This window comes from Elephantulus edwardii, unplaced genomic scaffold (genome assembly GCF_000299155.1).
Source record: "Elephantulus edwardii isolate Elephantulus edwardi_28Jun2011 unplaced genomic scaffold, EleEdw1.0 scaffold00326, whole genome shotgun sequence".
Taxonomy (NCBI): Eukaryota; Metazoa; Chordata; class Mammalia; order Macroscelidea; family Macroscelididae; genus Elephantulus; species Elephantulus edwardii.
This window is the reverse complement of record NW_006400076.1, coordinates 1,700,876-1,713,720: the sequence shown is the minus strand read 5'-3', so window position 1 is coordinate 1,713,720 and position 12,845 is coordinate 1,700,876. Positions and strand designations below refer to the sequence as shown.

At 41.3% G+C, this 12,845-nt stretch overlaps 2 protein-coding genes across 2 annotated transcripts in view; one reads left to right on the top strand and one right to left on the bottom strand.

Moving 5' to 3' along the window:
• Window positions 1–3,590, top strand: part of POC5 (POC5 centriolar protein) — a gene marked incomplete at its 5' end in the record, with an annotated part of 72,484 nt that extends 68,894 nt beyond the window's left edge. Inside the window, 2 exons of the mRNA XM_006901434.1 lie at window positions 688–864; window positions 3,447–3,590. Coding sequence (XP_006901496.1) covers window positions 688–864; window positions 3,447–3,590 — 321 coding nt within the window. The remainder of the gene's footprint in view (window positions 1–687; window positions 865–3,446) is intronic.
• A 2,325-nt stretch (window positions 3,591–5,915) lies between these two features.
• Window positions 5,916–12,845, bottom strand: part of ANKDD1B (ankyrin repeat and death domain containing 1B) — a 122,420-nt gene continuing 115,490 nt past the window's right edge. Inside the window, 3 exon segments of the mRNA XM_006903786.1 lie at window positions 5,916–5,977; window positions 8,129–8,260; window positions 12,429–12,630. Of these exon segments, the coding sequence (XP_006903848.1) occupies window positions 5,916–5,977; window positions 8,129–8,260; window positions 12,429–12,630 (396 nt within the window).

The following is a 12,845-nucleotide window of genomic DNA, read 5'->3' as shown; positions in this document are numbered from 1 at the left end:
CCAGTAGTGGAATTGCTGGGTCAAATGGTATCTCTATTTGCAACTTTTTGAGAAAGCGCCATACTGCTTTCCACAGGGGTTGCACCATTTTACACTCTGAACATACATTTTTAAAAATGAAATACTTAATAAGAATAAAAATATCACAGATATCCAAAGCAGGTTGTTTCTTAATTATAGAAATCACTTAATAGCAAAATTGCCTTTTAAAACATGTACCCTTCATTTCCAGGTTCCAGCATACAAAAAATAAAACCTGTACCTTGAGAAATAGAGAGGGTAATATATTTGATTCCAGTGGTAGGTGCTTGAATCTACACATGACAAAATGCTGTAGATCTGTACACAGGGATTAAACTCTGTAAGATGTAATCATTGTAGGAAACTGGATGATGAATACACAGGATCTGACCACACCCTTTGAATCTATAAGTTTTTTCAAAATAACAAAGTTTAAAAAAAAGAAAATGATAAATCCTATGAAATCGTTATTATATGGAGATTAAGGCATGTTAAGGTATTTGGTCTTATGTTTGGAGGAATTTTGTTTATTTATAAAATTTTCTCTTTTTTTTCACTTTAAAGTTGGTTCAATATACAGTTCTTCTCATCCTAAGTTTCAGAAACAAATCCTCTAAGTTGTGTGGTGGATTTTCTATTCAGGGGTATCTCTGTTTTGTTTTTCAGTTTGTGCCGAGAGTTGTGACATCTGCACAGCAGAAAGCTGGAAGAACTATTACAGCTCGGGTCACAGGAAGATGTGATTTTGCTTCAAAAAATAGAATTAGTAGTGGCCTAGCCATAATGGGAGTTTCTCCTCCCATGAGCTCAGTTGTTGTGGAAAAGCATCATCCGGTCACAGTGGTGAGTCCACATTTGACCTTTTGTCAAAAACTCATTCTTCCTGAGGGTTTACAGGAAAAAAAAAACCTGCAAAAATGGCTTGTTGGCAGGACGAAAAGATGCCAAAACTCATGATTTCTAGTACTCAATGTGCCTTTCACTGTTACAGCTTTTATGCATTTATACTTCTCAAATCTGCTTTAAGTCTACCTTTCCTCTGCTCAAAAATTAATCTTGGAAACATTGCTTCTTCCAATATCAAATTTAGTAAATACAAAAGTAAACCAGAGTGTCAGTGGCCAAAGCGTGCAAATAATTTCTTATTTCATTTAAAAAGATACCGAAAAAGTGATATTTGTGGAGCAGATATTTGAGTTGAGGAAACTCTTTTCTACTTTTTCATTTTTGATCCTTTATTTTGGGGTTTTCGTAAGCCTTCTCCTTCTCTCCGAACAATTGTTAGTGTAGTTTTAGTTAAAAAAAATTATGCTGGCAATAAATTCATGTATATAAGGAAGGTGCGTGGAATTTGCAGCAATATCTTTTCCTGGAAAACCTGAGTTTAGTATCCAAATCTTACTACATATTGATTATACACAGATCAAATAAAATATTTAGACCTTAATTTCTCTTCTGTAATAAGAGTGATAAAAGAACAGTCAGCCATACAAGACCAAAAGGGCAGATCCAGAATAAAGCTCAGAAGGCTGGAATGGAAAAGATAGGACAAATGGAGGCAGGAACCACAGGCAGGAGGCGGGAAAGGGGCCTTTTCAATGTGGGAGTATAATCAGAGTTACACAAGAAAAGTACGTATGGATTCTTAATCCTTTTCTTTCTGGGCTGTGAAACTGGATTGACTATTTAATTGTGTATCAGGTAAAGTATAACATAATGAAGTAGAAAACCAGAGATGGAGGCATGAAGACCAGTCAGAAGTCAGTTGCACAGCTCCTTAAGCCCATAGATTATTTCTCTATAATATGTGTGATTATTTATAAAGGGACTTTGAGGTTAAAGAGGACGTGAGCATATTTTATTTTTCATTTAAGCAGATTTGGTTTTGTAATAACAGTAGCAATTCATCCCTAACAGAAGAAAAATCAAGACATTTACAATTGAAGAGTATTTTACTTCTGTAACTGCCATCTGCGTGTACCTGCATGGTACGGGGTCAACTGAGACACCTTCTGCCACGCGCTTTGCACCCCCTCCCTCCACCCTTCTGCTTATTCGGTGTATGCAGTACTTCTCTCGTAATTGATGTGTTGGATAGCCGAAAACTGCATATAGTGTCACCTAAATCTGATTATGTGATGGGCACAGTGGTAAACCTCTGTCCTTTTGTTTTTTCTTCTTCAAACTTTATGCAAAAAATTGAGACCCAGAACTACCTCAAAGTTACTGTCTAATTTGTGAAGCTTTAGCTCCACCTGCTGGACAATTGCTTGCTGCCAGCACGACTTCGTCATCTCTGTATTTAATACCAATGCTAACTCTGTTTCTACGTTTCCTCTTGCCATTTCTCCCCAGGGAGAAATAATGCTTTAGTACGGTTCATTTAAGTGGTTGGAAACTAAAATTTTATACCAATTGAAAGAGTATCACCCATTTGAAATGGTTTTCCTGTTATTTATGTGCAAAGAAACATTATACAAATGATTTACAAAAACTCTTATTTCTCTAGAGGGTAGTTCTATTAGTTAGAAAGTAGAATCTGACATAAGACTTTTTTGATTTTTAGAAGTTTAATTCCTTTTGTAAACAAAAGCTTTATCTTCAAGTTTTTAAAATACATAGCAAATATGTTTTATCAAATATGTATGATTTTGCTTCAGATATTTTAAAGATTTTTTTTCTGAAAAAACCCCTAATAGAAAGAAATCTCTATGTACTAGTCAATGGCATTAACTGAAAACATTAAAGCTTTGTCCTTGGTAAGAAAGCACACGTTAACATTAAAATGCACCCAGACTTTAGTGCCCACATTGGAAGATGTACTACTGAGCTCTGAGGAGGAATATATAATCTCTCCTCAATATGTTTCAAACATTCACTTGTTAAGTTTATAGACTTGTGGTCCATATTAGAGGGCTCCTAGCTTCTGGGAAAACTTTTTGCATTTTCTATAGAAGATGCAGTCAGATTTAAGTTGTTAATAATAACTCTTCTGGGAAACGGAGTGGAATATAAGGCCTATGTTTTTTTACTCCAGAATGAAGGAAGGATCAGACTGACTTCTCAGGACTTCACTGTGTTGCTCAGAATTGTCCACCAGTCACTTACAGAGAGGAGAAAGTTGAACGAAATGGAGGCTGCTCGGGGCTAACTCCTCCTGACACCGCACACTCCCTTTTTATATATAGCATCAAGATCTTGCTGGGTTCCTCATTGAGGAATGACTCCTAGGACTCTTTATGGTCCTCTACATGTGGGTGCCATCAGGAAAAAGATCACATCATGTCTGGATGGCTACTTTATCCACCTCATTGATTATTTCTCCTGGGTGCTTAACAACTGGTTATTGGTTAGGTTATAGATGAAATGACACATAATAGAAATAATTTTGTGGAATTATAAATCAAATGTTTCTCTTTTTTCAGCAAACCATTCCTCAGGCCACTGCAGCAAAGTATCCCCGAACCATCCATCCAGAAAATAGTACTTCAGCTTCCAGGTCTCTGGGACCCAGACCAACTCACACCCCGTCTCTCGCAAGTATTCATTCCATAAAAGTGGTTGACTGAAGTGAACATGCTTATAGTGAGGACTTTTCATTCCTCTGGCTTAACCAAGGATTCCAAGTCTTTAGTTTAAAACTTTTCCATATTTTTAGATCGCTGTGTATACATCATGTTTGTCTTTTCAAAATTACAAGAGACTTTTTCAAGCCATACCATCCTTTGTAACTATATGTAGGAATTATTTTAATGTTATTTTTTTAATTTAAGCAATTAAGTAAAAGTTTTTAAATTAAAAGAAAAACTGGACTTAATGAGTTTTTCTTAATGTGTTCAGGCTGTGGCTGACCAGTAAAGTATATAAATCTTATTTTCTCTACATTATCTCCAAAACGGTATCATTTCCAATGTTACAGTGAAGTGTTTGACATGAAACTTTGGAAAGAACTTTGATTAAAAAATATACTAAAACTAATAAAAATGAAAGGGGTTTTTTGTTGTTGTTGCTTGGCTTTCTTATAAAGATAAAGGTGAAGAGAAATAATGAGTTCTTTGTGGCTTCAATATATCAGTCTTTTATCTTCCCAGTACTCAAACCGGTTAAAATAGCAAGGAAATGGTAACATGCGTGCTTTTTAATATCAAGAGAAAAATTATTTTTATAATAGCATAAAAAAGGAACTCTGGTGGCTGAGTGGCAAGAAGCTGTGCTGCATTCCCAAAGGCACATGGTTCAAGGCCACTAGCTACAGGAGAAGGATGGGAAATCTCATGGGATTAACTGCCTCTTAAAGCCTGCCAGAGGGTCAGCTATAGGTCAATTCCTACTGGATGGTACACAACAATAAAGCATAAAAGTAGAGTTATAGAAACATCAAGAAATTTCCTGTTCGAAAGATCCTACTTCTGGTGGTTTTTTTCTCACCTTCTTCAATACACTGCACTGTAAGACAACCATTGTTCCTTGTCTCTGCCCATCCCAGCTTTGTCCTGTGTTGGCGTTGCCCTAGGCAACCCAGCAAACCCTTCAGGCAGGGGTGGAAGTTCTTCAGCAGCTGAGCAGTAGGAAGAAACCATCTGGGCAAGTGTGATTTAGACAAGCGTCAACTGGCTTACAGTGGCTTTATTGCTGACTCATTGTGTTACCCTGAACCAAATTCTTAATTTAAATGAATCTCAGGTTTCTAATGTATAAAACAAAAATCAAATCTCCCCTATTTCACAGAGGGTGCCCTGGTGGCCTAGTGGATAAAACACTGCGCTGCTAACCCAACGGCAGGCACTTCTAATCCACCAGCTGCTCCACAGGAGAAAGATGGGCAGTTGCCTCCCTCTACAGCCTAGAAACACCTCCTGGAAGATCTGCTGTGAGTCAGCTCCAGCTCAACAGCAATCAAAATTTGAGACCGGAGAGCCTTAAGTTAGGAGTAGTTGCACTTAAATTGATACAAACTGATGCTCACTTTTCACATATATTCCATAGCTTTCTCAGATTACAAGAGTTTCTCATTTTCTAAGGCTATAAATCTCTTCAGAAATAGATTACACATCTTTCATCCTTGAAGCAGCTGGTTCAAACCACTAACCTTTTTATTAGCCAAGTGCCTTAGCCATGCTCCTTAGATTTAAAGAACAAAGCAGCACCATTGTTCCTAAGGCCAGCTACCAAAAACCCACTACTGTAAAGTTGATTCCGACTCATAACAAACCTTCTGTTGGTTTTCCACAACTCCAAGACCTGGCAAGAGGGGACTGCCCATCTTTCTCCCTCACAGTTTCCAGTGGACTACACACTGTGCCACCAGAGCACAATGAATATAAGTTCCCAAACCCAAGTGTTGCTACCGAAGAGAAGTAACTAATAGTTACTGAATTCAACACTAGACGTATGAGATTAGGCATTTCACACATTGTCAACTTCCTCATTCCAGCCCTGTGGTATTCTTGCCCCACTTTTGGAGAAATTAAACCAAAGAACTGAGGAGTTAACGTGCCTGAATTCTCACAGCTATGAAGTGAGAAACCCTCATCTGTCCTACACACTTCTTGGGTTTCCATATGCTATCCTGCTGCCTGCTGCGACTGTGACATTGTTGTGGGTTTTGTTGTGTTGTCGGTTTTTTAAAAAATGCTCCTGGATTATGTTCTTACTTAAGTTATGTCAAATGATAAAAATGGGAAAATCATGTGCAACTTGCCTTAATAAGCAAAACCAAAAATACTTAGCTTTTCATTTCAATGGATGGAAAATATTTTGTTTTTTCATCTACTAGAAGATCTGTCATCTTTGAGAGGAAAATCAATATTACTTCTGGTAGAACATTAAGCCATCAAAAGAAAGAACATAGTGCTGAATGGATAACCATTTAAATAAAGTTTCTCTGTAGGCATTTATGAAACTGCACATTTCTTAGAGCTTGAGTCGGTGTCACTTTTGAATTGGCAGATCTTTTCTGGAAAGAAAAAAAAATAAAGACAGCATTCAGGATTGTTGTTAAGTGCCATGACGTTGGCTCCAACTCATAGTATGCCAGTGTACAACAGCTCAACAGCCTGCCCAGTCCTGCACCAGCCTCATGGCCTCAGCTGTGTTGAAGTCCATTGTCGGAGCTACTGTGCGCTTCTGTCCCACTAAGGGTCTTCCTCTCTTTCATTGATCCTCGAGCTTTTCCAGCCTGCTATCCCTCTCCAGGGACTGGCTGCTCCTGATAACATGCCCATCGAGTGGGAGACGGAGTCTCACCCCCCTCCCTTCTAAGGAGCATTCTGGCTGTACTTCTTTGTTCTTCTGACAGTTCATCAATAATCTTTATCAATACCACAATTTGATAACCTCATCAATTCTATTATTATCCTTATTTTTTATTATTACCATTGTCAGTAGCTAGTGTTTATTAAATTCTATGTTCCAGGCATTGTTACTTATTTAATCCCACAACAGCCCCTTGGAGTAGACACTGTCATTCCTTCCCTAGATTGTAAATATTAATAGTGGCATAATAAGGGCCCATCACTTGCCCACACAGTCGGTCAGCTGCGGTCAGGCATGAACCCACACCGTCTTGCCCTAGTGCATTCCCTTCACCACATCAGTGGATTGCCTCTTAGTCTTCCCTGTGTCCTCTGTATAGCAAAGAAGAAGTTGAGAGAGCAACCCCAGTGTTAGGAGGATAATGTTGTAGGGGTAGGTTTCAACTATACACTTCTTGTGCCAACCGCTGCTTGAAACAATGGCGCATCAGTGGGCTGAGCTGTGTATTTAGATTAGCAGCTTTAGGTGAAACTTGAGCTTTAGGGACTGGTGAAAATAGTGGAAGATGCCCCTATATGTTGCCTGAATGATAATTGTTAAATGAGAGTTAAAATTCCACCTGATATCTATTGATGTTTCAAAGTACCTTGACAATATAGCTCTTAGGAGAATAGGTTTGGGCAATTACCTCAGCTAGCAAAGTAATAGTCAATCTGCCCCTTCCCCTCAGACTAGTGGGAGCACATTTTCAAGTACATTAACCACAGAGTTCCCTTAGAGGGACATGGTGGCATTCTGAGCAAGATAGTTCTTGTGAGACCATTCCTATAAATGTATGCAAACCTTTAGAGTTCCTGGCCCAGTCTTACACCTTAAACAAAAATATGCCTGTGTTTCCTCTAATGGTCTGTAGGGGGCCAAACTATCTGCCAGGCTATATGTTATCATTATTAAGTGCCATAGACTCATAGCAATCTGTGACCAATAGATCTGAACTCTGTCCTATCCTGTATCATCTTCACAATCTCTGACATCAACTAGCTCATTGCTGCAGTCACTGTATCAGTCCACGTGGTTGAGGGTCTTCCTCTCCTTCACCATCCCATCCCAAGCATCATGTTTCTGTCCAAGAAATAACCTCTGCCCAAAGTATGTGAGACGAAGTTTCGTCATCTTTGCCTCCAAGAAGCCCTCTGGTTGCACCTTCTCTAAGACATATCTGTTTGTTCTTTTGGCAGCCCATAGGATATTCAGTACTCTTCTCCAACACCACAGTTCAAAGGCATCAGTTCATCTTCTGCCATCCTTATTCATTGCCCATCTCTCAGCAACATAGGAAGTGACTGAAAAAGTCCATGGCCTGAATTACATGCACTTTAGTCCCCAAACTGATAATACTGCTCCTCAATAATTTAAAGAGGTCTCTGACTGCAGACTTGCCCAGTGCAATATGTCTCCTGACTGCTGGTACCATAGTATAATGTGACCAGTATTATATGCCGACCCAAAGGCAGGCAGTTGGAATCCAGTAACTGCCATATGGGAGAAAGCTGGTTCCTCTCTTTCCATGTGATTTATAGCTTCTGAAAACCCACTGAGTAGTCAGCTGTGAGTCATTTCTGATTTGATGGCATGTAGCAACACAACATCATGAGATCACTGACTAATGAACCTGCTGACATCCCTGCTCATGGCTTCAGATCCTGTGTAAGCCCTGGCTAAAACCAGGAGGGTACTGCTGTTGCTCACAGTTACTATTGTATCTGTCAAACACCCCTTGCCGTTTTAAGGAAGGGGTAGATGGGTAGTTTATGTAAAAAAAAAAACAAAGACCCAACGAAAAATAACCCACCAGCTAGTTCTGGGAAGCCTGCGCATCCCAGCTCTTCATCCACGTGCTTGGTGGGATTGGCCTACATCATCGGGACCCCGTGCAGCCAAATGAGCAGAGCCTTGTGGCCGTGTTCACGGAAGCTTTCGTTTCCTAGCCAAGCACAAAAGGGCAGAGGTGAAGCACCACAAGCTGATGGCTCTTCCCCGAGTCTCAACTGTTAACTTCTCTACGTTTCTGTGATTACACCTTCATCCCTTTTCTGAGGAAAGCTCTTTCCTCTCCTCACTGGTGCTCCTTTCAGATGACCCCAGTTTGAATTCATTGCATTGTCCATCATGCGCCTAGAATCTGTACCCAGACCCAAAGATTTAACAGGCACAGACCCTGCGCCGTCCGTGCTCATGAGCCTTCTGAGTGAGATCTCTCTCTTTGTGTTCCTGCAGCACTGCTGTGTTGTTGTTGACAGATGTCCTCAAGGTGACTCCAGCTCAGCGACCCTGTGAACAACAGACCTAAACCTTGTGCTGTCCTCACCGTCTCTGGCATGCTGTAGTGCATTGTTACAGTCACTGTGTCAGTCCATCTCTCCGAGGGTCTTTCTCTGACCCTCCACTTTTCTGAATATGATATCCTTTTCTGAGGAGTGATCCCTCCTGCCATCATGCCCTCTGTTTGTGAGATGAAGTCACACCATCCTTAACTCTTAAGGAGCAGCCTGGTTGCACTTTCTCCGTGACAGATTTGTTTGTTCTCTGGACAGTCCAAGGGATATTCAGCACTCTTCACCAACACCACAATTCAAAGGCATCGATTCTCCCGTCATCCTTTTTCATTGTACCAACTTTCAGATGCACAAGACACAATTTGAAAACACTGTTATTTGGATCAAGCTATAGATAGTAATTCTCAAACTTAAAGTGCATGCTTCATGAGACGACTTGATTAAAGCACACATCCCATTTTCGTGGATCTAAGAATCCGTATGTCTGACAAGCTCTCAGCTGCTGCCGTGACTGCTGGTCTGTAAACCACACTTGGAACAGCAAGCAGACACCAGCTGCCATCCAGGTTCAAGGAAACCGCACTGATTGAAGTCAGCATCCTCTGTGCCAGGATTATTTATTCAGCAAATGCTCTCCAGATAGGTGTTGGGGAAGAACTGGGATGGGAGGTGAGAAGCCTTTGTCACTCCCAGCAGGAGTTCACACTTTATAGATATTACACATCAAGCTCAGGCCTTGATGGAAGGAGAGCTTGTGCCAAGGTGGAGGGAACAGAGACCTGACGGCACAAAGGATGTTGTAGGAGAATACACTGATCCCCCCAGGACTTCAAACTGGCTCTTCAGAGCCAATCTCCTGCTGAAAATTTGCATTTTTGCTTCAGCTATACTGAATCAGAATCTTGATTTTAACAGGGTACACTATAAACCTTATGTATATATCTAAGAATCGGCTGAGAAGTATATAAGATTCACCTGTAAATCTGTAAGCATCACACTAGAATTTTGTATTTTGTTGTTAGGTGCCATCTGGTTTACTCATAAACTACAACTCATAGAAACCTGTGAACAGCAGACCTGAAAGTTGGCCCATCCTACACCATCTGCATCATCTCCTTCATGCTTGAGCCCATTGCTATAATCACTGTATCAGTGATCTAGTTGAGGGTCTTCCTTTCTTTCTCTGTATCTCCACCTTTCCCAGCGTGATGTTTTCTTCCAAGGACTGATCCTTCCTGACAACATCCAAAGTATGTGAGATGAAGTTTCGCTGTCCTTACCTACAGGGTGCACCTTGGCTGCCCTTCCTCCATAACAGACTTGTTTGTTCTTTTGGCAGTCCATGGGCTCGTTCCTCTTCTCCAACACCCCAATTCAAAGGCTTCAGTTCGGTGCAACCACTGTGGAAGGCGGTATGGTGCTTTCTCAAAAAGTTGCAAATAGAGATCCCACTTGACCCAGCAATTCCACTACAGGGAATATACCCCAAAAGAGACCATAACTGACATTGAAGTAGATGTATGCACACCCATGTTTATCGCAGCTTTGTTCACAATAGCAAGGAGTTGGAAACAATCTAAGTGCCCATTAACAAACGAATGGATAGAGAAGCTGTAGTATACTCACACAATGGAATCCTGCACTGCCTTGAAAAACAAGGAACTCATGCAATATTATTCAAAATGGGTGACCCTGGAGGACATTATGCTGAGTGAAGTATCTCAGTCACAAAAGGACAAATACTGCATGGTGCCACTGTTGCAGAATGGGACTGACATCAGGGTTGGCGTGAGACTGAGAAAGATGGGTTCAATAATGTATATTGCATTGAAACATGAGGGAGAAAACTGTTTAAAAGGGATATGTGATTAGGTATTTTTGTCATGACAGGATTCCAGAGTAAAGGCTGCATAGTGGAGTGGGCCTGGGGGGAGAGATTGTACAACAATGAATGAATTTTTCTTTACTTTTCCGAGAGGGTAGTGTACTTACTGAGGGGGAGGGTTGGGAGGGAAGAAAGTGCAACAATGAATGGATGGAAATCCAAAGTCTCTCTAAATTTTCACTGACATTAATAATAAATTTTTAAACAAAGATAGGCTGTCCAAATCTACCATCTGCTCTGTGGGAGAAAGATTGGCAAACAACTCTTGTGTCATTTGCTGCCTCTGAAAACCCACTGGAGGATTCACTGTGGGTTGGTTCTGTCACCATGGTCCACAGCAACAGATTGAATGGGTATGGAGAGAGGGTGCTACTCTGAGGCACACCTTTCCTGATTTTAAACCATGCGGTCTTCCCTCTTTCTGTCCAGACAACTGCTTCTTTGTGTAGGTTTTGTATGGACACAATTAGGTTTTCTGGGATTCTCATTCTTTTCCATGTTCCTTATAATTTGTTATGATCCATACAGATACAAGAACAATTTATGATGTTCTTGTTAGTTGCCATCAAGTCAACTATGACTTGCAGCAACCCTCTGAACCACAGATCTGAATCTTGCCCCATCCTGTGCAATCCTCCCTATCTGACTTACTCAAGCCCATTAGCAGAAAAAAAAAAAAAAAGAAAAAGCAACAACTTGCCCTGTTAACCATGTTGGAACCATCTTGTAATACAGAATGGTGGGTACCTTTAAGCAGTCGTGTAATTCCACTTAGACGTTACCACTTATCCCTGCTAATTCTGGTTTCTAGATATTCACCGCTGGCACTCTGTCTTTCAGTCAATTGTGATTTTGTAAACTTGCATGTTTACTCCAACTCTACAAAAATGTATTCTTTTTGTTGTCTGACTGTCTTCACTCTGTGAATATGAGTGCCCTGGTGTGGAGCATCCCTGCCCCTCAGGAAACCACGCCAGCTGTTACTTTAAGTAGACACTGTCATGGTGCCATCACATGACAATGCCAAGCAGACTCTTCCGAAAGAGTGAGAGCCCTGTGGTGGTGTAATCTGTAGCAAGCTATGCTGCTAACCCCAAAGCTGCTCATCCCCAGTGGTTCATGTGCTGGTGGCTCCGCGGAGGACAGTCTCCTATTGCAGTTGACAGGAACCAGCTCAACACCAGTGAGTGAGTGAGTGAGTGAGTGAGTGATTCAAGTAACAGCAGCTCTGGTGGCACGGTTTTTAAAGCGTTCCACAGCTAACCATAAGGTCCACACTCTGAGCCCACCAGCTGCTCCCATGAGAATGTATAGCCTTATAACCTCACAGGCAGTTCTTTCGTTTCCTACAGAGTCACTTTGGGTCAAAATAGATTCAATGGCATTGGGTTTGATTTTGTTGTTGTTTGATCAAGTAACAGAAAAGCAAAGCTCAAGGAACCCAGCTGAGTTCACGAATTCTAACAACTGGGGCGGGGCTGAAGTGGTGTCATCACTTGGAAGCATTTAACTGGGTGTGAGCCTCGTGTCTCTCATGGGACAGTAGGCTCTGCCAAGTCCAAAGGCTCCAAGTTTCCTTCTTCAGGGTTGAAATCTCTGTAGAGAGGGGAGCTCTAAACAGGGAGTCTTTGACTGCATGTAAACCTGAACACCCTGTGTTATTTAGTCGGGGTGATTTCTGAGTTACAAGCCAGTTGTTGATTCTGCTTTCTGAGGGTTTGTTAAGTTGCAAAGTGTACTCCTTTCTAAGCTAAAGGCCATATTTGCAATATGGTTCAATAAAAAAAGACCCTCCTTTGCAAACTTCTGTTTGCTGCAGATTCCTGTTTACTTGCCTCATTCCCCAGCCACTTCGTGTACCTCCACCAGCTATCCTTCTCCCTGGGGCCCTTGGGGTGTTGCAAGCATGTCTGTGAGGAAGACTGTGATACCCACATGGGTATCCTCAATGGGTTGGATCTGGTCTTCCATGAAGCCCCACGAACGGGCCAGCCTCTTTCACGTGTTGGCTTTTATCTGATGGTAAGCCAGGTTCCAGAGGCAGGTGCAAATGTGTCTGGTCTCCAGACTGTGATCTTGTTTGAAGGACAGAGGAAAGCTGGAGGCTGGGTCCTCAGTGGTCTCATGTTGACTCTAAGTGGAAGATATGTATCAGGCCATTTCAGACTTGTTCTACTTATTCTAGGGCACATAGCTGTTTTTTTACCCCAAGCCACCCAGCTGGTGTAGTGTTTAAACAGCTGCTTAAAACCTGGACAGCAGTTTGAACCCACTTCACGCTCTGATGGAGAAAAGCCCTGGTGATCGGCCCCCATAATGATTATAGCCTTAAAAACTCCATACGGCAG